We start from the raw sequence: 24,890 nt of genomic DNA, 5'->3' as shown, positions 1-24,890 counted from the left end.
TTCATGCCCATCGTTGCCCGTCTCAGGCCGGCAGTTGCCCGTGTCAGGCCCGTGCTTGCCTGTCTCAGGCCGTGTTCGCCCATCTCACACCTTTATTGCCCGTCTGACACCTTTATTGCCCATCTCACCCCCATGGTTGCCCGTGTCGTGCCTGTGGTTGCCCGTCTCACGCCGTGGTTGCCCATCTCATGCCCATCGTTACCCATCTCGCACCCTTACTGCCCGTGTTACACCTGTGCTTGCCCATCTCACACCTTTATTGCCCATCTCACCCCCATGGTTGCCCATCCCAGGCCCGTGGTTGCCCATCTCACACCTTTATTGCCCATTTTACACCTGTTATTGCCCGTCCCAGGCCCGTGGTTGCCCGTCCCAGGCCCGTGGTTGCCCATCTCACACCTTTATTGCCCATTTTACACCTGTTATTGCCCGTCCCAGGCCCGTGGTTGCCCATCTCACACCTTTATTGCCCATTTTACACCTGTTATTGCCCGTCCCAGGCCCGTGGTTCCCCGTCTCGTGCCTGTGCTTGCCCATCTCACGCTGTCGTTGCCCATCTCACACCTTTATTGCCCGTTTCCCCCCCACGGTTGCCCGTCTCGTGCCCGTGGTTGCCCGTCTCGAGCCCGTGGTTGCCCATCTCATGCCGAGCCGTGCCGGCTCTCAGTCCTCGCCGCCCAGGTAGAGGCAGATGCTGTCGAAGGGCAGCGGCAGCACCGCGGCCCCCGCCCGGCCCAGCTGCACCAGAGCCCCGGCCCCGGCGCCCGTCCCGCTCCAGGATCCGGCCCAGCTGGGAAACGGGACGGGATTGGGATTTGGGGATTCGGGATTCGGGATTGGGATTGGGGGATTGGGAATTGGGGATTGGGGATTGGGGATTGGGATGGGATGGGATTGGGATTGGGGATTGGGATTGGGATTGGGATGGGATGGGATTGGGATTGGGATTGGGATTGGGATGGGATGGGATGGGATTGGGATTGGGATTGGGATTGGGATTTGGGGATTGGGATAGGGATGGGATTGGGTATTGGGATTGGGGATGGGATTGGGGATTGGGATTGGGGATGGGATTGGGGATTGGGATGGGATTGGGATTGGGATTGGGATGGGATTGGGGATTGGGGATTGGGATTTGGGGATTGGGATAGGGATGGGATTGGGATTTGGGATGGGATTGGGGATTGGGATTGGGATTTGGGATTGGGGATTTGGGGATTGGGGATTGGGATTGGGATTTGGGATTTGGGGATTGGTATTTTGGGGATTGGGATTTGGGGATTGGGATTGGGATTTGGGGATTGGGATGGGATGGGATTGGGATTTGGGGATTGGGATGGGGATGGGATGGGATTGGGGGATTGGGATGGGGATGGGATTGGGATTTGGGGATTGGGATGGGATGGGATGGGATTGGGGGATTGGGATTGGGGATTTGGGGATTGGGGATTTGGGGGTGGGTCTGTGTCATTTGAGGAGGGGTCTGTGTAATTTGGGGAGGGGTCTGTGCTGTTATTTGGTAATTTGGGGAGGGGGCTGCGCTGTAATTCGGTAATTTGGGGAGGGGGCTGCCTCACCTGCCCCGCGTGCTCCCCCAGCACCACCATGACGCGCTCGGAGCTGCCCCGCGGCACCACGGTCTCCAGAGAGGCCTCGCGCAGCCCTGGGGGCGCAGCGGGGTTGGGGGGGGGCAGGGGGATTTTGGGGGGTCCCAGGGGGATTTTGGGGGGCACAGGGGGATTTTGGGGGGTCCCAGGTGGATTTTGGGGAGCTCAGGTGGGTTTCGGGGGGTCCCAGGGGGGATTTCGGGGGGCTTTGGGTGATTTTGGGAGGTCCCAGGCAGGTTTGGGGGTCCCAGGGGGATTTTGGGGGCCTCAAATAGATTTTAGGAAGTTTTTGGGGGTCCCAGGGGGATTTTGGGGTGCCCAGGGGGATTTTGGAGAGCTCAGAGGAATTTTGGGGGGCTCAGAGGAATTTGGGAGGCCCCAAGGGGATGTTGGGGGGTCCCAGGGGGATTTTGGGGGGCTCAGAGGAATTTTGGGGGGTCCCAGGGAGATTTTGGGGGTTCCAGAGGGACTTTGGGGGGGTCCCAGGGGGATTTTGGGGGGCTCAGAGGAATTTTGGGGGGTCCCAGAGGGATTTTGGGGTGCTCAGGTGGATTTTGGGGGGCTCAGAGGAATTTGGGAGGGCCCAGGGGGATCTTGGGGGGTCCCAGGGGGATTTTGGGGGGCTCAGAGGAATTTTGGGGGGTCCCAGGTGGATTTCGGGGTGCTCAGGTGGATTTTGGAGGGTCCCAGAGGAATTTTGGGGGCCCCAGGGGGATTTTGGGGGTCCCAGGGTGATTTCGGGGTGCTCAGGTGGATTTTGGGGGGCTCAGAGGAATTTTGAAGGGCACAGGGGGATTTTGGGGGGCTCAGGGGGATTTTGAGGGTCCCAGTGGGATTTTGGGGGGCTCAGAGGAAATTTGGGGGGGCGCAGGGGGATTTTGGGGGGCTGAGGGGGATTTTGGGGGGGGTGGGGGATTTTGGGGGGCTCAGAGGAATTTTGGGGGTCCCAGGGGGATTTTGGGGAGCTCAGGTAGATTTTGGGGGGCTCAGGTGGATTTTGGGGGGTCCCAGCCAGGTTTAGAGGGTATAGGGGGATTTTGGGGGGGCTCAGGGGTAGTTTTGGGGGGTCCCAGCCAGGTTTGGGGGCGCACAAGTGGATTTTGGGGGGCTCAGGTGGATTTTGGGGGGTCCCAGGGTGATTTTGGGGGTCCCAGGGGGATTTTGGGGGTCCCAGGCAGGTTTGGGGGGCTCAGAGGAGGGGACATTCTGGAGGCTTGGGGGGGTCAGGGATATCAGGGTGATTTTGGGGGTTCCAGAGGAATTTTGGGGGGCTCAGGAGAGGTTTTCGGGTTCCAGAGGAGTTTTGGGGGTTCCAGAGGAGTTTTGGGGGCTCAGGAGGGTTTTTGGGGGTCAGGACCCCCCAAATTCCCCCCGGGGGGGGGTCTCACCCTCCACCAGGCGCCCGTCGTCCGTGCGGCACACGCAGGTGTCGGGGGCCAGCAGGTCCTCGATCGTCATCTGGGGGGGACCCCAAAATCGCACCGGGGGGGGGCAGCACCCCAAAATCCCACCCGGGGGAGCTGGGGGGGGGCAGCACCCCAAAATCCCACCCGGGGGGGGACAGCACCCCCAAAATCCCACCCGAGGGGGGGCAAGGACCCCCCCTCCCCACCCTTTTTGGGGTCTGGGGTCACCCTCGGGGGGGTTTGGGGGTGCCCTGGGGGGTTTGAGGTCCTGGGGATTTTGGGGGTGCCCTGGGGGGTTTTGGGGTTCCCCGGATTTTGGGGTCCCGGAGTCGTTGGGTTCCCCGGGGGGGGGTCCCGGGGGGTTCTGGGGACTTGGGGGGGGGGGAATTTGGCATCCCCGGGGGGGGGCTGGGGGCTGTTTTGGGGTTCAGGGGGGGTCCCGGGGGCTGTCTGGTGGTCCTGCGGTGTTTTTGGGGGGTCCCGGGGGGGTTTTTGGGGGTCCCGGGGGGACTGTTTTGGGGGTCCCGGGGCCGTTTTTAGGGTCTGGGGGGCTGTTTTTGGGGGTCCTGGGGCTGTTTGGGGGTCCCGGGGGTGTTTCAGGGTCCCGGGGGCTGTTTTTGGGATGCCGGGGGGGGTCCCGGGGCTGTTTTAGGGGGCCCCCGGGGGGGTTTTTGGGGGTCCCAGGGCTGTTTTGGGGTCCTGGGGCTGTTTGGGGGGTCCCAGGGCTGTTTTGGGGGTCCCGGGGCTGTCTGGGGGTCCCGGGGCTGTTTGGGGGTCCCGGGGGGGCTGTTTCGGGGTCCCACCTTGCAGTTGTAGAAGACCCCCCCCCGGAAGGCCGTGTCCACGCAGCGCACACGCAGGTCCCCGCCGCAGCCAGTGGGGGGGCGCCCCGGGGCTGCTTCGCGCTCCACTGGGGGGGCCCGGGGGGGCGTCGGGGGGGGGGGGGCCGAGACCCCCCACCCCCCCAAAAAACCGCTGGGGGACCCCCACCCCCCCAAATTACCCCCCCCTCCCACAGCCCTGGAGACCCCCCAGACCCCCCCCGGGGGGCACAGACCCCCCCCCCCACGGGACCCCCCCCCAAGGTTCAGACCCCCCCAAATCCCCTCCCCAGACCCCCCCCAAGGTTCAGACCCCCCCCAAAAGAATCACAGACCCCCCCGCCCCCCATGGGGACCCCCCCCAAAAAGACTCCCCAGGGTCAGGCCCCCCCCCAAACCCCTCGGGGGGGCACAGACCCCTCCGTGGCACCCCCCAAAATCCCCGGGACCCCCGCCACCCCCCCCCAAAATAATGGAGGGCCCCCCCCCAATTCGGCTGGGGGGGGGGGGTCTCACCCCCCAAAAGGGCTCCCTCCCCCTCAAGGGTTAATGGCACCCCAAAATGAGAGACCCCCCCCCCCATTTGAGAGCCCCCCGGAACCCCTCCCCCCCAAAGAGAGCCCCCCCAAAACCCCCCAACAGGAGAGAACCCCCCCAAAAATGACCCCCCCCAAAAATGACCCCCCCAAAGTAAGAGCCCCCCCAAACCTCCCCAAAATGACCTCCACACCCCCCCCCAAAATGAGAGCCCCCCCAAACAGCCCCCAAATAACCCCCCCAAAGGCCCCCCCAAAATGAGAACTCTCTCCAACCTCCCCAAACTGAGCCCCCCCCCGAACTAAGACCCCCCAAAAATGAACCCCCCCAAAAGCCCCCCTTGAACCCCCCAAAGAGCCCCCCCAAAGCCCCCCACGATTCCCCCCAAATGAGAACCCCCCCAAAATGAACCCCCCCAAGCTGAGAGCCCACCCTAAATGACCCCCAAAGCCCCCCCAAAATGAGAACTCTCTCCAACCCCCCCAAACTGAGCCCGCCCCCAAAGCCCCCCCAAAAATAAGACCACCCGAAAAATGACCCCCCCCAAAAGCCCCCCAGGATGACCCCCCCCCAAATGAGCCCCCCCCCCCAAAACGAGCCCCCCCGGCCGAGCCCCCCCTCACCTGTCGCTCGGGGGGGGCTCCCTGCGCTTGCCCCCCCCCCCGCGGGGGGTCCCCTCCCTGCGCCCCCCCCTCCGGCCCCTCCTGGGGGGGGCGGCCCCGAGGCACCTGGGGGGGAACTGGGATGGACTGGGAGGCACTGGGAGAGCGACTGGGGGAACTGGGAGGGACTGGGGGAACTGGGAGAGCAACTGGGGGAACTGGGGGGGGACTGGGAGGGACTGGGAGAGGGACTGGGAGGCACTGGGAGGCACTGGGAGGGACTGGGGGAACTGGGGAGAGCAACTGGGGTAACTGGGAGGGACTGGGGGGACTGGGAGGGACTGGGGGTTACTGGGGTGCCATAGGGGGGGGTTACTGGTCCATACTGGTCCATAGTGGTCTGTAGTGGTCACTCACTGGGTACTGGGGGGTTACTGGGGTGTCACAGGGGGGGTTACTGGGGGTGTTACTGGTCCATACTGGTCCGTACTGGTCAACCACCAGTGTTCACTGGGTGCAGGAGTTACTGGGGTTTCTGGTCCGTACTGGTCTGTACTGGTCACCTCCCCAGCGCTCACTGGGCGCAGGGGTTACTGGGGTTACTGGGGTGTCACAGGGGTGTCACAGGGGTGTCACTGGGGTTACTGGTCCGTACTGGTCCCTACTGGTCCGTACTGGTCCGTACTGGTCACTCACTGGGTACTGGGGTTACTGGGGTGTCACAGGGGTGTCACAGGGGTGTCACGGGGGGTTACTGGTCCGTACTGGTCCGTACTGGTCACTCACTGGGCACAGGGGTTACTGGGGTGTCACGAGGGTGTCACAGGGGTGTCACAGGGGTTACTGGTCCCTACTGGTCCGTACTGGTCACTCACCGGGCGCTCACTGGGCGCAGCCCGTGCTGGCTCACGGTCACCACCCTGCCCCCCCCAGCTGCAGCCGCACCAGCGCCCCGCCTCGGCCTCGGGCAGCAGCGCCTGCACCTGCGGGCCAGTTAGGGACCAGTTAGACCAGTTAGAGACCAGTTAGGGACCAGTCAGACCAGTTAGGGACCAGTTAGAGACCAGTCAGACCAGTTAGGGGACCAGTTAGACTAGTTAGACCAGTTAGAGACCAGTTAGACCAGTTAGGGACCAGTTAGACCAGTTAGACCAGTTAGAGACCAGTCAGACCAGTTAGGGACCAGTTAGACCAGTTAGGGACCAGTTAGAAACCAGTCAAACCAGTTAGGGACCAGTTAGGGACTGGTCAGACCAGTTAGAAACCAGTTAGACCAGTTAGAGACCAGTTAGAGACCAGTTAGACCAGTTAGAGACCAGTTAGGGACCAGTTAGACCAGTTAGAGACCAGTTAGACCAGTTAGGGAACTGGTCAGACCCGTACTGGTCCATACTGGTCCGTACTGGTCCTGTACCAGTCTATACCGCCCCCGCGCTGCCCCATACTGCCCCGTACTGGTCTGTACTGGTCCGTACTGGTCTGTACTGGTCTGCAACCGATTTATACCACCCCCACGCATCCCTGTACTGGTCCGTACTGGTCTGTACTGGTCCATACTGGTCTGTACTGGTCTATAGTGCCCCATACTGGTCTATACTGGTCTGCACTGGCTCATACTGCCCCTGCACTGCCCTACACTGGTCCGTACCGGTCTGTACCAGTCTATACCCCCCTGTACTGGCCCATACTGGTCCATACTGGTCTATACCACCCCACGCTGCCTCGTGCTGGTCCGTACTGGTCTATAGCACCTCGTGCTGGTCCATACTGGCCCGTACTGGTCTATAGCACCTCGTGCTGGTCCATACTGGCCCGTACTGGTCCATACTGGTCTATACCAGTCTATACCACCCCACACTGCCCTGTACTGGTCCATACTGGTCTGTACTGGTCCATGCTGGTCTGTACTGGTCCGTACTGGTCTGTACCAGTCTATACCCCCCTGTACCCCCCCCCGCGCTGCCCCGTACTGGTCCATACTGGTCCATACTGGTCTATACCGGTCTGTACCAGTCTATAACCGCCCCATACTGCCCCCGTACTGGTCCGTACTGGTCTGTACCAGTCTATACCCCCCCCGTACCCCCCCCACACTGCCCCCTACTGGTCCGTACTGGTCTATACCAGTCCGTACTGGTCTATACCGGTCTGTACCAGTCTATACCGCCCCATACTGCCCCATACTGCCCCATACTGCCCCGTACTGGTCCGTACTGGTCCGTACTGGTCTCACCTGGCCCCGCAGGCCGCGGTGGGGCCCGGCCTCGATGCTCACGGTGTCGCCCACGCACGCCGGGCCCCGCCCTGGGGGGGCTCCGCGGGCCCCCGGGGGGGGCGGCCTCGGCCCCCAGCCCCAAACCCCGCGGGCGCGCGGCCGGCTGCTCCAGGGGGGGCACCACCCTGGGGGGGGGAGAGCGTCAGGGCACCCCGAAATCCAACCGGGGGTCAGGGCACCCCAAAACCCACACTGGGGTCAGGGCACCCGAAAATCCACCCGGGGTTAGGGCACCCCGAAATCCAAACTGGGGTCAGGGGCACCCCAAAATCCACCCGGGGTCAGGGCACCCCGAAATCCAAACTGGGGTTAGAGCACCCCAAAATCCACCCGGGGTTAGGGTACCCCGAAACCCACACTGGGGTCAGGGCACCCCAAAACCCACACTGGGGTCAGGGCACCCCAAAATCCAGCTGGGGGGGACCCTAAAATTCACCTGGGGGCAACAGGGCACCCCAAAACACACCCAGGGGGTCAGGGGACCCCAAAACCAGCCCTAGGGGGTTAGGGGACCCCAAAAATACACACGGGGGTGAGAGGACCCCAAAACCACCTCCCAGTTTCAGGGAGCCCCCCTCAGTTCCAGGGTGCCCCAGTTCCGGGGTGCCCCAGTTCCAGGGCACCCTAATTTTGGGGTGCCCCAGTTCTGGGGAGCCCCTCTCAGTTCTGGGGCACCCCAGTTCCGAGGCACCCCAATTTCGGAGTGCCCCCGTTCCAGGGTGCCCCCCCTCAGTTCTGGGGGTTGCCCCAGCTCCGGGGTCCACCAATTTCGGGGTGCCTCAGCTCCAGGGCGCCCCAATTCCGGGGTGCCCCAATTTTGGGGCGCCCCCGGCTCCAGGGTGCCCCTCAGTTCCGGGGGCAACCCCGGTTCTGGGGCGCCCCCCCTCAGTTCTGGGGTGCCCCCAGCTCCGGGGTCCCCCAATTTCGGGGTGCCCCGGCTCCAGGGTGCCCCCCCAATTCCGGGGTGCCCCAATTTTTGGGGTGCCCCAGTTCCGGGGAGCCCCAACTTCGGGGAGCCCCCCTCAGTCCCGGGGTGCGCTCACCTGGCGAAGGTGCGCCCGATGCCCTGGCCCTGGCTCCAGCCCATCCCCCGCAGCATGGCCAGCCCCGAACTGGCCCACGGGCACGGCCTCGTAGTCCTGGGGGGTCTGCGGGCAGCGGGGGGGGGCGTGGGCTGGGGGGCCAGGGGGGGATCTGGGGACCCCCAGCCCCAGGGGGTGTTTGGGGGTCCCAAGGGGTCAGTCCGGGGGTTCCAGGGGGCGTTTGGGGGTCCCAGGGGGATGTTTGGGGGTCCCAGGGCTGCAGGGCAGGGTCACTCTGGGGGTCCCAGGGGGATGTTTGGGGGGTCCCAGGGCTCCAGGGCAGGGTCACTCTGGGGGGTCCCAGGGGTGTTTGGGGGGTCCCAGGGTGAGGTAATTTTGGGGCTCCCAGGGGATGTTTGGGGCTCCCAGGGGATGTTTGGGGGGTCCCAGGGCTCCAGGGCAGGGTCACTCTGGGGGTCCCGGGGGATGTTGGGGGGTCCCAGGGTCAGGTCACTTTGGGGGGTCCCAGGGGGTGTTTGGGGGGTCCCAGGGGTGGGGCACTCTGGGAGTAGCAGAGGGATATTGAGGGGGTCCCAGGGGAATCTTTGGGGGTCCCAGGGCTCCAGGGAAGGGTCACTCTGGGGGTTCCCGGGGGGATGTTGGGGGGGTCCCCGGGACAAGGGGTCACTCTGGGGGGTCCCAAGGGCATATTGGGGGGGTCCCACGGGGATCTTTGTGATCCCAGGGCTCCAGGGAAGGGTCATTCTGGGGGTCCCGGGGGGTGTTTGGGGGGTCCCGGGGGGGTGTTTGGGGGTCCCGGAGCAGGGTCAGTCCGGGGGGTCAGTCCGGGGGTCCCTGACCCAAGGCAGGGTCAGTCACTTTGGGGGTCCTGGGGGGATGTTTGGCGGGCCCCAGGGGATTTTTGGGGGTCCCAGAGCAGGGGTCACTCTGGGGGGTCCCGGGGGGTGTTTGGGGGTCCCTGCGGGGGTCACTCACCGGCTGTGGCCCCGTTGGCAACGTCCCTGTCCCTGTCCCTGTCCCCGTCCCTGTCCCCGTCCCCCGCTCCGGTCCGGCCGCTGCAGGGGGATGGCCATGGGGGGTCCGGGCTGGCCCGGGGGCTGCTCCTGGCTCTGCCGGGGCCCTCTGGGGGGCAGGGGGGGTCAGGGGGGGGTCAGGGGGGTCAGCCCGGCCCCCCAAACCCCCCCGGACCCCCTCTGGGGGGGGCAGGGGGGCTCAGGGCCCCCCCAGGACCCCCCGAACTCACCCTGCAGCAGCTCCTGCACCGCCTGGGCCTCCACCGAGGGGGGGGTCCGCGCTGGGGGCGGGGTCTGTGCTGGGGGCGGGGTCCGTGCTGGGGGCGGGGCCAGCGTTGGGGGCGGGGGCCAGCGTGGGCGCAGGGGGGGCTCCGGGTTCCTCCAGCGGGGGGAGGGGATCAGGGGGATCACCAGCTCCTTCTTGGGGGGGCGGGGCCGGCCGCCGCGTGCTGGGGGCGGAGACGGAGGGTTAGCCACGCCCACGACGTCTGTAAACAAAGGGGCGTTCCCGGCTACAAGCCACGCCCCCCGCACAGCCACGCCCCCAAAGCAGGTGCACGCTGTGAGACCGTGCCCCAGGCCAACGCCCCCTTGATCATATTAGGACACACCCCATAAGCCCCGCCCCTCCAAAGCACCGCCCCCGGCACGTGCGCTAAGCCCCGCCCACTGAAGCTGTAGGGGACAGACGGACAGCGGAGCCCCCGCCCCCAAGGGAGCCGTGGGGCGTGGCCCCGGCCGCAGCCCCGCCCACCTGAGCAGCTCGCGGCCCTCCACGGCCGTCAGGAAGTCGGTGTCGCTCTCGGTGTCAGCCGCCGGCGCCGGGCTCCGCGCAGGGTCCCGCGGGCAGCGGCCGCCGCCGCTCGGCCCTGCGGCTGAAGGCGAACGACACCGGCCCCGGCCCCGGCCCCGGCCCCGGCCCCCGGCCCCGGCCCCGCGGCGCCCTCGGCCGCGCCATCGCCCGCCGCCATCTTCCGCCGCGGGGCCCTGTGGGAGAGAGCGCGATGGCCGAGCCGGACTACAACTCCCAGCAGCCCCCTGCGCCGCGCCCCGCGGGCTTCGCGGGCGCCGATTGGCGGAGCACCCGCCTATCGGTGCTGGCGCCCGCGGCCCGTCCCGCCCCCTCCCCGCGCGGCGCGGGCGCTGATTGGCGGAGCCGCCCGTCGCTCAGCCCGTGCCCGCCGCCGCTCGCGCCCGCCGGCCCTCGCGCGCGTTGCCGTGGCGACCCCCGCGGCGGTACCGGGGGGGGGGAGGGGGGAACTGGGATGGACTGGGATGGACTGGGAGCACTGGGAAAGGAACTGGGAGCACTGGGATGAACTGGGAGCACTGGGGGGAGCGCGGGGGCTGCTGGGGAGGGAGCAGCCGGGGGTCACTGGAAGGACTGTGGGGGCTCTGTGGCGGCGGGGGGCGAACTGGGAGCACTGGGATGAAACTGGGATGAACTGGGAGCGCTGGGATGAACTGGGAGCACTGGGGAAGAACTGGGAGCACTGGGATGGGCTGGGAGCATTGGGATGAACTGGGGGGAATTGGGAGCACTGGGGATGAACTGGGAGTACTGGGAGGGTTAATGGGAGCACTGGGGGGTTACTGGGATGGTGTGGGCTGGACTGGGAGCACTGGGAGGGGGGCGGGAGGATACTGGGAGCACTGGGATGTTACTGGTTGGTTACTGGGAGCACTGGTCCCATACTGGTCCCTCACTGGTCCCTTACTGGTCCCTCACTGGTCCCTCACTGGTCCCTTACTGGTCCCATACTGGTCCCTCACTGGTCCCTCACTGGTCCCCTTACTGGTCCCTCACTGGACCCTTTACTGGTCCCTTACTGGTTTCTCACTGGTCCCTCACTGGTCCCTTACTGGTCCCTTACTGGTCCCTTACTGGTTTCTCACTGGTCCCTTACTGGTCCCTTACTGGTCCCTCACTGGTCCCTTACTGGTCCCTTACTGGTCCCTCACTGGTCCCTCACTGGTCCCTTACTGGTCCCTCACTGGTCCCTTACTGGTCCCTCACTGGTCCCTCACTGGTCCCTCACTGGTCCCTTACTGGTCCCTCACTGGTCCCTCACTGGTCCCTTACTGGTCCCTCACTGGTCCCTCACTGGTCCCTCACTGGTCCCTTACTGGTTTCTCACTGGTCCCTTACTGGTCCCCTTACTGGTTTCTCACTGGTCCCTCACTGGTCCCTCACTGGTCCCTCACTGGTCCCTTACTGGTCCCTTACTGGTCCCTCACTGGTCCCTCACTGGTCCCTCACTGGTCCCTTACTGGTCCCTTACTGGTCCCTTACTGGTTCTCACTGGTCCCTCACTGGTCCCTTACTGGTCCCTCACTGGTCCCTTCACTGGTCCCTTACTGGTCCCTCACTGGTCCCTCACTGGTCCCTCACTGGTCCCTCACTGGTCCCTCACTGGTCCCCTTACTGGTCCCCTCACTGGTCCCTTACTGGTCCCTCACTGGTCCCCTCACTGGTCCCCTCACTGGTCCCTCACTGGTTTCTCACCGGTTGCAGGCGCGGCCCCCCCCCCGCCCCTCCCCCCCCCGATGCCGCCCCCGGAGGCGCCGCCCGCGCCCAGCGGTGAGGGGGGGAGGGGCGGGGGGAGGGCCGGGGGGGGTCCCTGGGGGGGGGTCCCCCACCTTTGGGGGGTCCCTGGCTGGGGGGGAGGGGGTCTCTAACTGGGTGGGGGGTCTCTGGGTGGGTGGGGGGTCTCTGATGGGTGGGGGTCTCTCACCGGTGGGTGGGGGTCTCTGTGTGGGTGGGGGGTCCCTGGGTGGGTGGGGGTCTCTGGTGGGTGGGTGGGGGTCCCTGGGTGGGTGGGGGTCTCTCACCGGTGGGTGGGGGTCTCTCACTGTCCCCCCCCCCGCAGTGACCGTGCTGGTGGCCGTGGGGGGGTCTCTGGTGGGTGGGGGGTCTCTGTGTGGGTGGGGGGGGGGTCCCTGTGTGGGTGGGGGTCTCTCACTGTCCCCCCCCCCCCGCAGTGACCGTGCTGGTGGCCGTGGGGGGGGTCTCTGGTGGGTGGGTGGGGGGTCTCTCACCGGTGGGTGGGGGTCTCTCACTGTCTCCCCCCCGCAGTGACTGTGCTGGTGGCCGTGGGGGGGTCCCTGTGTGGGTGGGGGTCTCTGGTGGGTGGGGGTCTCTGTGTGGGTGGGTGGGGGTCTCTGGTGGGTGGGGGTCTCTCACTGTCCCCCCCCCCGCAGTGACCGTGCTGGTGGCCGTGGGGGGGTCCCGCGTGCTGCGCTACAGCCGCCCCCCCCCCGCCGCCCCCCGGTTCGAGCCCCCCCCCCGGGCCGGGGGCCGCGCGGAGCCCCCCGGGTGCGGCCCCCACGAGCGCGACCCCCCCCCTGCTGCTGCTGCGGGGACTGGGTGCGGCCACTGGGAGCACTGGGAGCACTGGGAGCACTGGGAGAGGAACTGGGGGGACTGGGAGCAGTGGGGGGGACTGAGAATGGGACTGGGAGCACTGGGAGAGGGACTGGGGGGGGACTGGGGGAGGGACTGGGAGCAGTGGGAGGGAATGGGGGACACTGGAAGACGGACTGGGAGGGACTGAGAGAGGGACTGGGAGCACTGGGTGGGACTGGGAGCACTGGGAGAGGGACTGGGGGGGACTGGGAGCACTGGGGGGACTGGGACCTTACTGGGGGGGACTGGGAGCAGTGGGAGGGCACTGGGAGCACTGGGAGAGGAACTGGGTGATACTGGGGGAGGGACTGGGAGCACTGGGAGGGACTGAGAGAGGGACTGGAGGGGACTGGGAGGGCACTGGGAGCACTGGGAGAGGGACTGGGGGGGGGACTGGGGAGCAGTGGGAGGGAATGGGGACACTGGGAGACGGACTGGGAGGGACTGAGAGAGGGACTGGGAGCACTGGGGGGGGACTGGGAGCACTGGGAGGGGGACTGGGTGATACTGGGGGAGGGACTGGGAGCACTGGGGGGGACTGGGAGCACTGGGAGGGGGACTGGGTGATACTGGGGGAGGGACTGGGAGCACTGGGTGGGACTGGGATTGGGGATTGTGGGCACTGGGAAGGCGATTCAAGGGACTGGGAGAGACTGGGAGGGATTAAGGCATACTGGGAAGGACTGGGAGGGCACTGGGAGGTTACTGGGAGCACTGGTGCAGTGTCCCCCCCCCGCAGGCCCCAGGGCCCCCCCCTGAGCCCGTGGCCCGCCACCAGCTTCGTGGGGCCTGAGCCCCGGGACCTGCTGCCCGCCGGTACTGGGGGCACTGGGGAGCACTGGGAGGGCACTGGGAGCACTGGGTGGGGGATTGGGAGCACTGGGAGGGGCACTGGGAGGGCACTGGGAGGGCACTGGGAGGGCACTGGGGGCACTGGGATAGCACTGGGAGGGGCACTGGGAGCACTGGGTGGGGGATTGGGAGCACTGGGAGGGGCACTGGGAGGGCACTGGGAGGGCACTGGGAGGGCACTGGGGACACTGGGAGGGCACTGGGTGGGGCATTGAGGGCACTGGGAGGGCACTGGGAGCACTGGGTGGTTATACTGGGTGTTACTGGGAGCACTGGGCAGCCCCTTGGCTGGGTGCCTGTACATCCTGGGTGACTATACTGGGAGCACTGGGAGGCTATACTGGGAGTGCTGGATGGTTACACTGGGAGCACTGGGTGGCTATACTGGTTGTTACTGGGAACACTGGTTGTTACTGGCTGGTTATACTGGTGGCTACTGGTCCTTACTGGGAGCCCTGGGTGGCTCTAGTGGCTGTTACTGGTTTATACTGGTCCTTACTGGGAGCCCTGGGTGGCTCTAGTGGCTGTTACTGGTTATACTGGTCCTTACTGGGAGCCCTGGGTGGCTCTAGTGGCTGTTACTGGTTATACTGGTCCTTACTGGGAGCCCTGGGTGGCTCTAGTGGCTGTTACTGGTTATACTGGTCCTTACTGGGAGCCCCTCTCTCCCCAGATCCATCCCTGGGCAGCCCAGCAGCGCCGGGGGGGGGCGGGGGCCACGGCCTGGGATGGGCACAGGTACGGACTGGGAGCACTGGGACGGACTGGGAGCACTGGAAGGGAACTGGGAGGGAACTGGGACAGACTGGGAGGGAGCTGGAAGGGACTGGGAGCACTGGGAGGGAACTGGGAGGGAACTGGGAGCACTGGGGAGGACTGGGAGGGAACTGGGAGGATACTGGGAGCACTGGGAGGGAACTGGGAGGGAACTGGGAGCACTGGGAGGGAACTGGGAGGATACTGGGAGCACTGGGAGGGAACTGGGGAGGGGGGGATGCAGCTGCCTCATGGCCCTGGTGATTTACTGGTGTATACTGGTGTGTAATTCATGTGTAACTGGTATGTAACTGGTGTATACTGGTGTATAACTGGTGTATACTGGTGTGTAACTGGTGTATACTGGTGTGTAACTGATGTATACTGGTGTGTAACTGGTGTATACTGGTGCGTAACTGGTATATGCTAGTATGTAGCTGGTGCAACTGGTGCGTAAGTGATGTGTAACTGGTGTACACTGGTGTGTAATTTGTGTGTAACTGGTGTATACTGGTATGCAACTGGTATATACTGGTGTATACTGGTGTGAAACTGGTGTGTAACTGGTGTATACTGGTGTGTAATTTGTGTGTAACTGGTGTATACTGGTATGTAACTGGTATATACTGGTGTGAAACTAGTGTGTACTGGTGTGAAACTGGAGTGTACTGGTGTGAAATTGGTTTGTACTGGTGTGTAAGTGGTATATACTGGTGTGTAACTGGTGTATACTGGTATATACTGGTGTATACTGGTGTGAAACTAGTGTGTACTGGTATGAAACTGGTCTATACTGGTGTGTACTGGTGTATACTGGTGCATAACTGCTGTATAACTGGTCTATACTGGTGTGTACTGGTCCATACTGGTTTATACTGGTTTATACTGGTGGCAGGAACGGGCCCCGTTCTGGGTGGAGCTGCCGCGGGGCCCGGGCGGGTCACTGGTGTGTACTGGTTTATACTGGTTTATACTGGTGGCAGGAACGGGCCCCGTTCTGGGTGGAGCTGCCGCGGGGGCCCGGGCGGGTGACTGGTCCATACTGGTCCATACTGGTTTATACTGGTTTATACTGGTGGCAGGAACGGGCCCCGTTCTGGGTGGAGCTGCCGCGGGGCCCGGGCGGGTCACTGGTCCATACTGGTTTATACTGGTCCATACTGGTTTATACTGGTGGCAGGAACGGGCCCCGTTCTGGGTGGAGCTGCCGCGGGGCCCGGGCGGGTCACTGGTCCATACTGGTTTATACTGGTCCATACTGGTTTATACTGGTGGCAGGAACGGGCCCCGTTCTGGGTGGAGCTGCCGCGGGGCCCGGGCGGGTTCGGGCTCAGCCTCCGGGCCGGCCCCGCCGGGGTTTTCGTGCGGGGGCTGCGCGAGGGGGGCCCGGCCCAGCGCTGCGGCTGCATCCAGGTACGGGGGCTGGGGGGCTTGGGGGGGTCTGGGGGGGCTCTGGGGTGAGGTGAGCAATAGGGGCTGGGGGGTTCTGTGGGGCTGGGGGGGTTCTGTGGGGCTAGAGGGGCTCTATGGGGCTGGGGGGCTCTGTGGGGCTGGGGGGCTCTATGGGGCTGGGGGTTTCTATGGGGCTGGGGGGGCTCTATGAGGTTGGGGGCTCTATGGGGCTGGGGGGTCTCTATAGGGTTGGGGGGCTCTATGGGGCTGGGGGGTTCTGTGGGGCTAGGGGGGCTCTATGGGGCTGGGGGGTTCTATGGGGTTGGGGGGCTCTATAGGACTGGGGGGGCTCTATGGGGCTGGGGGGTTCTGTGGGGCTAGGGGGGCTCGATGGGGCCAGGGGGCTCCATGGGGTTGGGGCATCTATGGGACTGGGGGGCTCTATGGGGCTGGGGGTTTGTGGGGCTGGGTGGGCTCCATGGGTTTGGGGGACTCTCTGGGGCTGGGGGCTCTATGGGGTTGGGGGTTTCTATGGGGCTGGGGGCTCTATGAGGTTGGGGGCTCTATCGGGCTGGGGGGCTCTGTGGGGCTTGGGGGCCTCTTTGGGGCTGAGGAGCTCTATGGGGTTGGGGCATCTATGGGACTGGGGGGGGCTCTACGGGGCTGGAGGGCCCCATGGGGCTGGGGGGCTCTATAGGGTTGGGGGGCTCTCCTGGGCTACGGGGGTTCTATGGGGTTGGGGCTTCTGTGGGGCTGGGGGCCCCATGGGGTTGGGAGACTCTCTGGGGCTGTGGGGGCTCTATAGGGTCGGGGGCTCTATGGGGCTGGGGGGCTCTATGGGGCTGGGGGGCTCTATAGGGTCGGGGGGCTCTATGGGGCTGGGGGGCTCTATAGGGTTGGGGGCTCTGTGGGACCAGGGAGCTCTGTGGGGCCGGGGGGCTCTGTAGGGTTGGGGGGGGGTCTATTGAACTGGGGATTTCTATGGGGCTGGGGGGCTCTTTGGGGCTGGGGGGGCTCTAGGGAGGGCTCTATGGGGCTGAGGGGCTCTATGGGGCTGGGGGTTTCTATGGGGCTGGGGGTTCTGTGGGGCTGGGGAGGGTTTTTGGGGCCGGGGGGGCTCTGGGGGGGATTCTGTCAGGAGCTGGGGGGACCCTGAGGGAACTGGGGGGGTCACGAGGGTTTGGGGAGGGTCTGTGACTTTTTGGGGGGGGGTCTGTGACTTTGGGAGTCCCTGGGGGGGGGGGTCTGTGACTTTTGGGGGTCCCGGGGGGGGCAGGTCAGTGACTTTTGGGGGGGGGGTCTGTGACTTTTGGGGTCCCGGGGGGGGTCTGTGACTTTGGGGGTCCCGGGGGCAGGTCAGTGACTTTTGGGGGGGGTCTGTGACTTTTGGGGTCCCGGGGGGGCAGGTCAGTGACTTTTGGGGGGGGTCAGTGACTTTGGGGGTCCCTCGGGGGGGTGTCTGTAACTTTGGGGGTCCCTCGGGGGGGGGTCTGTGACTTTTGGGGGGGTCTGTGACTTTTGGGGTCCGGGGGGGGCAGGTCAGTGACTTTTGGGGTCCCGGGGGGGCAGGTCAGTGACTTTTGGGGGTCCCGGGGGGGGCAGGTCAGTGACGAGCTCCTGGCCATCGACGGGGCCCCCACGGCCGGCATGAGCCCCGCGCAGGCGCTGGCCCGGATCCGGGGGGGGGGCAGCCGCCTGCGCCTGCTGCTGCGCCGCCCCCACGGTGAGACCCCCCCCGGACCCGCAAAATCCCCGCGGGGCCCCCCCAGTTCGGTGGGGACAGGGTGGGACTGGCCCTAAGGGAGACCCCCCCCACAAAAACACAGCTGCGCAAATCACCCCCCCTGCCAGCGCAGTGGTACAGCCCACTGCCCCCCCAAACACAGCGGGGTACCCCAGTGCCCCCCCAGTCAGGTGGTACAGCCCACTGCCCCCCAAAACACAACGGGGTACCCCAGTGCCCCCCCAGTCAGGTGGTACAGCCCACTGCCCCCCAAAATATACTGGTATATCCCAGTGCCCCCCCCCAAAACCGGGTGGTACAGCCCACTGCCCCCCAAAATACACTGCTATATCCCAGTGCCCCCCCCCAATCGGGTGGTACAGCCCACTGCCCCCCAAAATATACTGGTATATCCCAGTGCCCCCCCCCAAATCGGGTGGTACAGCCCACTGCCCCCCAAACTCACTAAGACACCCCACTGCCCCCCCCCCCCCCATGGGAAGAGTGGTACAGCCCAGAGCCCCCCAGCCCCGGCCTGGCTGCGCATGGGGGATGGGGGGTGGGCAGTGGGGGGGGTCCCCGCCCCGCCCCCCACGGGAGTGACGCCCCCTCCCCCCCCCCCCAGGGGCGCCCCCAGCCCCGCTGGCGCGGGGGGTGCTGCGGCTGCGCGTGGGCCGCTCCCCGCGGGGGGAGCCCTGCTTCTGCCTCGTGGGGGGGCTGCACCCCTGACCCCCCCCCCAACGCTGCCCCGGACCCCCGCACACGGAAGGTGACGTCACAGCCCCCCCCGCACCCCATTTTTTGGTGCTTCGGGGGGGATTCCCCCCACCCCCAGCCCGGGGGGGGCGTTTCGGTGCCGCTGGTTTGGGCGGGGGCGCCCTTCAAGCTATGCAATGCCCCCCCCCCCCCCCCGCGTCCTGGGGGTCGCACGGAGGTGTTGTCCCCCTCCCCATTTTTGGGGTGTTCAATAAAGATGGGGACCCCCCCCCCCCCCCGGCCCCGCTCCTTCCGTTCCCGGCGTGCGGCGCGCGGGGCGCTGCCCGCATCCGCTGAGTCACCCCCAAAACCGAGCTGGGGACCCCCAGAGACCCCCACGGCCCGCCCCAGATCCTCCGCAGGGACCCCCAGAGGCCCCCCCAAATCCCAGGCCCTGCCCCCTCTAAGCCCCGCCCCTCGGGGGTCCCCTTCCCGCCACCGCCAGGGGCTTCCCCCGCGCCAAGCCCCGCCCACCGCCGCTCGCAGGGGGGTTTCCCCGCTCTAAGCCACGCCCACCCTCAGCTCCTCCTCCCAGGACCCCCGACCCAATCACCGCAGGGGGTTCCCCGCTCTAAGCCCCGCCCCCCGGGACCCCCTCCCCGGGGTTTCCCCTCCCCTCTCCCCGCGCGGTCACGTGACGGCGCGCACCGCCCGAGGCCCCGCCCCCCCCGGGGGCTCCCCCCCCACACTTCTCCCATCCCTAATAGGGGTTTCCCCCGCCGCCAGGCCCCGCCCACCCGCGCCCCCCGCCAGCCAATCGCGTGCCGGCGCGCGCCCCAACGCCCCGCCCCCGCGCCGTGCCAGTTCCCCGGGCCCCCCCCCCCCCGTTCCCCCCCAACCCCCCGCCCGCCGCCGCCCCCGCTCGGTGCCGCCCGGTCCCGCCATGGAGTCCAGCGGGGCCCAGAACTGCCCCCGGCACCTGCCTGGCCTTCAGCCGCACCCGCAAGGGGCTGGTGCTCATCGGCGAGATCGTGAGACACGGGGGGGCGCCGGGGGACCCAGCGGAATGGGCACCGGGGGGACGGGATACCCTCGGCGGGGGGAACATGTGGGCCCTGCGTGGGGGCGGGGGGGAGCACCGGGATGGCCGGTCCCGCTGTGGAGGGGGCAGGATGAGTCGGTGCCCGGTTCCTTTGGGGGTGGGGGGGGACACGCCTGGCTGCTCATTCTCGGGGGTCCCGGTTTGGGACCGGGGCAGGATGTCTGGGATCACCGGTTTTACGGGGGGGGGGGGGGGGCAGCAGGATACCTGGTTCCCCATTTTGGGGGGCACCCCACACGTGGGTCGTTTGTGTGGAGGGGTGCAATGGCGGGATCCCGGTTTTGGGCGTCAGGAGAATGGGTCCGTGCTTGGGAAGGGATCGGGGACCCCGCCACACACCGTCTCCCCATCCCGGGGGGGCTCCCCATCCCGGGGGGCTCCACCATCCCGGGGGGATGCCCGGCTCTCGGAGCGCTCGGGCCGACACGTGGAGCGAGGGACCCGGGTCTCGGGGTGGGGACACCCCCGCAGAGTGTCCGCCGTGCCGTGGGACACCGCGGGCACCCGCTCCCCCCCGGTCCCGTTTCGGGCGCGTGGAGGGGCAACGCCCTTGGGAAACGGGGGGTGGGGCGGGGCAGGGAAGGTGAGAAAGGGCGGGCCCAGGGGGCCCCGGTTTGAAAGCGGGGAGGGAGCCCGGATGTGTCTGGGGTCCCTGCCCGGCGGAGAAGGGGGGGTTCGGGCGGTGCCCGGCCCGCCGTGCCAGCCGTTATTGCGCCAGCCCGGGCGGCGCCCGCCGCGGTCACGGCGGGACCGGCCCCTTTAAGGCACTGCCCCCTTTAAGAGCCCCCAGCCCCGGCGGGCCCCACCCACGCCATCGCCCCTTGAAGGGGGGGGGGGGGGCGCTGTTGTGCCGTTGCCATGGCGACCGTTGCCGGGAGACGGCCCCGCCCCGGCGCTCCCACAGCGGCGGCCTTGTCCCGGCACCCACGCGGGGCGGGGCCGCGATCCTCGGGGAACCGACAGGGGGCGCTGTGGCTCCCCCATAGGGGACAGCACAGCGGCCCATAGGGGGCGCTATGGGGGGGGGGGGGGGGTGTCTATAGGGGACAGCACAGCGGCCCATAGGGGGCGCTATGGGGGGGGGGGTCTATAGGGGACAGCACAGCGGCCCATAGGGGGGCGCTATGGGGGTCTATAGGGGACAGCACAGCGGCCCATAGGGGGGCGCTATGGGGGTCTATAGGGGACAGCACAGTGACCCATTGGGGCGCTATGGGGGTCTATAGGTGACCCCACACTGGCCCATTGGGGGCGCTATGAGACACCCATAGGTGACCCCACAGTGACCTATTGGGGGCGCTATGGCTTATCCATAGGTGACCCCACACTGGCCCATTGGGGGTGCTATAGGTGACCCCACAGCGACCCATTGGGGGGCGCTGTGGGGGGGGGGGGTCTCTAGGGGACAGCACAGTGACCCATTGGGGGGCGCTATGAGACCACCCATAGGTGACCCCCACACTGGCCCATTGGGGGCGCTATGGCTCACCCATAGGTGACCCCCACAGCGGCCTGCTGACATCTACAGGTGACCCCCACAGAGGTATAAAAGAGGGCGCTCTAAGAGCCTTTAGGTGACAGCCCAGAACCTGTAGGGCCCTATAGGGCACCCCTGAGGATCCCTGTAGGGAGCGCTGCAGGCACTCCCGTGGAGCCCAGAGGCCTATAGGGCACTCTGCACACACCCCATAGGGGCAGGGTACATGTTGGGGGTCTCTGTGGGGTCTCTATGGGGGCTCAGGGAACTATAGGCACACTGCACACACCCCCACGGGGCTGTGCCCCTATAGCGGGGTACACGCTGGGGTCCCCGGGGCTCCGTGGGGGTCACAGGCTCTGGGTGGAGCTGCAGGGATCCCACGGGGGGCTGTGCCCCTATAACGGGGTACACATTGGGGGGTCTCTGTGGGGGGCTCAGGGAACGCAGGGAGCACACGGGGCCTATAGGGCACATTGTACACACCCCATACGGGCTGTGCCCCTATAACGGGGTACACACTGGGGTCCCCGGGGCTCTGTGGGGGTCGCAGGCTGCGGGTGCAGCCGCAGGGATCCCACGGGGCTGTGCCCGCAGGTGCTGTGCCTGCTGACCCTGGTGTGCTTCGGGGCGTCGCGCTCGGGCTACGCGGGGCTGGCGGCCGTGCAGATGGTGTTCGCTGCCCTGGTGCTGCTGGCCTGGAGCTGCCGCCTGCCGCCACGGCTGACCGGGCTGCACTGGGGCTGGACCGTGAGCAAGGGGGCCTGGGGGGGCATGTGGGGGGCTGGGGAGGGGTCTGGGGGGAATTATGGGGGGCTGGAGAATTGGGGGGGGCTGGGAAGGGGTTTGGGGGGGATTACAGGGGCTTTGAGCAGCAATGGGGGGGTGGGGAGGGGTCTGGGGGAGATTATGGGGGGCTGGAGGAGAATTGGGGGGCTGGGGGAGGGGTCTGGGGGGGACTATGGGGGTGTTGAGCAGCAATGGGGGGTTTGGGAGAAATTTGGGGGGATTACCAGGGCTTTGAGCAGCATTGGTGGGGTGGGGAGGGTTTGGGGGGGATTACGGGGGGTTTGAGCAGCAATGGGGGGCTTGGGGGAAATTTGGGGAGATTACGGGGGGTTTGAGCAGCATTGGGGGGCTGGGGAGGGGTGTGGGGGGCTGTGGGGAGGGTTGGGAGGCCCTGCAGTGCCTGAGCTGGGGAGTGAACCCGGGAATTGGAGGTCCCCAGAGAGTCTGGGGGTTCCTGGGGGGTCCCCCAGAAGGATTTGGGGGGGGGGGTCTCTCTGAGGGGTCCCATCTGTGCCCCTCAGGACTTCACGCGCTGCCTCATCGGGGCTCTGCTCTTCCTCATCTGTTCCCTCATCGTCATCGTGGGCCACCGCGACGGCGCCGGCATCGCGGGAGGGGGTGAGGGGGGAATTTGGGGGGGTCTGACCCCCTCCATGGCTGTTGGGGCTCCTGACCAGGGTGAGGGGGTTTGGGGCTCTCTGATCCCCCCAGATGCTGGGGCTCCAATCTGGCATGAGGGGCGTTTGGGGGGGTCTCTGATCCCCCCAGTCTTGGGGCTCCTGGCTGGGGTGAGGAGGGTTTGGGGGTACAGGGGGAATTTGGGGGTCTCTGATCCCCCAGGTGTTGGGGTTCCAGGCCGGGGTGAGGAGGGTTTGGGGGTACAAGGGGGAATTTGGGGGTCTCTGATCCCCCCAGGTGTTGGGGTTCCAGGCCGGGGTGAGGAGGGTTTGGGGGTACAGGGGGAATTTGGGGGTCTCTGATCCCCCCCAGATGTTGGGGGCTCCTGGCTGGGGTGAGGAGGGTTTGGGGGTACAGGGGGAATTTGGGGGTCTCTGATCCCCCCAGATGTTGGTGATCCAGGCCGGGGGTGAGGAGGGTTTTGGGGGGTACAGGGGGAATTTGGGGGTCTCTGATCCCCCCAGGTGTTGGGGTTCCAGGCCGGGGTGAGGGGGGGTTTGGGTGTACAGAGGGAATTTGGGGGTCTCTGATCCCCCTGCCCCCCCCAGGTGTTGTGGCTCCAGGTTGGAGTGAGGGGGTTTGGGGGTGCAGGGGGGGTTTTGGGGGGGCACACAGGGGGAGTTTGGGTGTCTCTGACCCGCTGTACCCCCCAGGTGTTCGGGATCCTGGCCGGGGTCCTGCTGGGCTATGACGCCTACATCACCTTCCCCATGCGGCCAGGGGCCACAGCGCCGCCCCCACTGGTGTGTACTGGGAGCACTGGGAAGGGGGGGTGCTGCCCTGTGGGGGCTTGGGGATCCCCAGAGGGTTTGGGGGTCCCCGGGGGGTGTAACTAACCCCCCACTTTGTCCCCTCTCCAGAGTCCCCCAGACGGTGCCTGAACAAGCCAAGAACCCCAACGGAGACCTCCCCCCCCGGCACAGGGGGACCCCCAGCCTTAAATAATTATTGAGGGGTCCCGACGCCTGGGTCCCCCCCCGGGGAGGGGGGCAGGGGTAGATCTGGGGGTCCCACAGGAGCTGCCCCTCCCTCAAACGCCTTTCGCAAGTGCCTTGAACCGCCCCGTGCCTCAGTTTCCCCGCGGGGAGACCCCCTCAGGTTTAAAGGCGCCCTTGGCCCCTCACGGGTTTTGGGGTGCCCGCCTCAGTTTTTGGGGTGCCTCCGTTAGTTTTTTGGGGTGTTCCCCTCCTCACACTCTCCCAGCCTGCGGGAGGCTTTTGGGGGCAATATATTGAGAAATAAAGGGTTTTTATTACTGCAGTACCGGTTCTGCTGGGTCTGTCGCGACAACAGCCTGTCGGGGGGTGTCTGCAGATCCTGGGGGGGGGGGGGGGGGGGCTTGTCCCACAATGGACTCCAAACCCCACAGACCTCCCAGCACGCCCCAAACCCCTCCCGTCACGGTTCCTGCCTGGAGAGAAAATCCTCTCCCCTCACGGCAAAAGGGAGGGAGAGCCAACCCTTCGCCAAAGGAAAAAGGAAGGAAAAACTCTTCCCCCCCCCTGTCCTCACGGGAAAAAGGGAAGAAACTTCCCATCCCCCTCACGAGAAAAAAGGGAGGAACACCCCTGCAGCCCTCAACGGGAAAAGGGTGGAAAACTCTCCCTCACGGAAAGAAAGGTGGGAAACTCCCACACAAGTCACGGCAATAGGGAAGAAACCCCTCCATCCCTCATGGAAAAAGGGAGGAAATCCCTCCACCGCTCACAGAAATAAGGAAGAAACTCCTCCACCGCTCACGGCAAAAGGGAGGAAACCTCTCCACCGCTCATGGAAAAACGGAGGAAACCTCTCCACCCCTCATGGAAAAGGGTGGTAAATTCTTCCATTGCTCACGGCAAAAGGGAGGAAACCCCTCCACCCCCCCTCACGGAAAAAGTGAGAAATCCATCCACCGCTCACGGGAAAAAGGGAAGAAATCCCATCCACCCCCTCACGGGAAAAGGGAGAAACCCCCTCCACCCCTCACGGGAAAAGGGAAGAAATCCCATTTACCCCTCACGGAAATACGGAGGAACCCCATCCTCCGCTCACGGAAAAAGGGAAGAAATCCCACCCACCCCTCACGGGAAAAGGGGAGGAAACTCCTCCATCCCTCACGGAAATACGGAGAAACCCCATCCTCCGCTCACGGGAACCACGGAGGAAGCCCCTCCACCCCTCACGGGAAAAGGGAGGAAACTCCACCATCCCTCACGGGAAAAGGGAGAAACCCCATCCACCGCTCACGGAAATAACGGAGGAGCCCTCATCCCTCACGAGAAAAGGGAGGAAACTCCTCCGTCCCAAAAATCCCAAACGGGAAAAGGCAGAACCAGCACGGAGGAAGCCCCTCCGCCCCCTCACGGCTCCCGCGCAGCCGAGGAGCAGCAGGAGAGCCCCCGCTCCCCTCACAGAAAAAGGCGGGAAACCCCAGCCGGGCTCGCGCCCCGCCCCGCGCATGCGCAGTGCCAAAAGGAGCTCCCCCCCCCACCATCCCCGCGCGCCCTCCCCTCACGCTTCCCGCCCCGCGCCGCGCCGCCGCCGCCGCTCCGCCCTCACCGCTCCCGCCGCCTCCGTTCCTCTGTCCTCCCGCCGCTGCTCCCCGGTCCTTCCCCGGCGCGTTCCGGTACGGCGGCGGCCGGGAGGGGCCGGGTGGGGAGAAGGGGGGGTGAGGGGCGGGGGGGGAATGTTATGAGGGGGGGAAAGGGGAGCCGCGCGCGCCGGGGTGGGCGG

The 24,890-nt window shown here is 66.3% G+C and overlaps 2 protein-coding genes across 2 annotated transcripts; one reads left to right on the top strand and one right to left on the bottom strand.

The window, feature by feature from the left end:
- Window positions 1-577: 577 nt before the first annotated feature.
- Window positions 578-24,826, bottom strand: GPKOW (G-patch domain and KOW motifs). The gene is given in 21 exon segments (XM_054001838.1): window positions 578-750; window positions 752-790; window positions 1,578-1,663; window positions 2,996-3,065; window positions 3,817-3,876; window positions 3,878-3,923; window positions 4,995-5,099; window positions 5,350-5,407; window positions 5,818-5,956; window positions 6,357-6,462; window positions 7,178-7,288; window positions 7,290-7,373; window positions 8,292-8,356; window positions 8,358-8,422; window positions 8,740-8,832; window positions 9,267-9,413; window positions 9,535-9,753; window positions 9,975-9,979; window positions 10,059-10,114; window positions 10,116-10,291; window positions 24,717-24,826. Coding segments are annotated over 20 exon segments (1,788 nt in total). The 5' UTR covers window positions 10,263-10,291; window positions 24,717-24,826; the 3' UTR covers window positions 578-663.
- PLP2 (proteolipid protein 2) lies at window positions 19,053-23,435 on the top strand. The gene is given in 6 exon segments (XM_054001861.1): window positions 19,053-19,099; window positions 19,101-19,160; window positions 21,306-21,458; window positions 22,019-22,113; window positions 22,828-22,891; window positions 22,894-23,435. Coding segments are annotated over 6 exon segments (513 nt in total). The 5' UTR covers window positions 19,053-19,072; the 3' UTR covers window positions 23,008-23,435.
- Window positions 24,827-24,890: the final 64 nt, after the last annotated feature.

Source organism: Vidua macroura, chromosome 33 (assembly GCF_024509145.1).
Source record: "Vidua macroura isolate BioBank_ID:100142 chromosome 33, ASM2450914v1, whole genome shotgun sequence".
In the NCBI taxonomy this organism is placed as follows: domain Eukaryota; kingdom Metazoa; phylum Chordata; class Aves; order Passeriformes; family Viduidae; genus Vidua; species Vidua macroura.
Note: the sequence above shows the minus strand (reverse complement) of the source record. Positions and strands in the feature narration are given on the sequence as shown.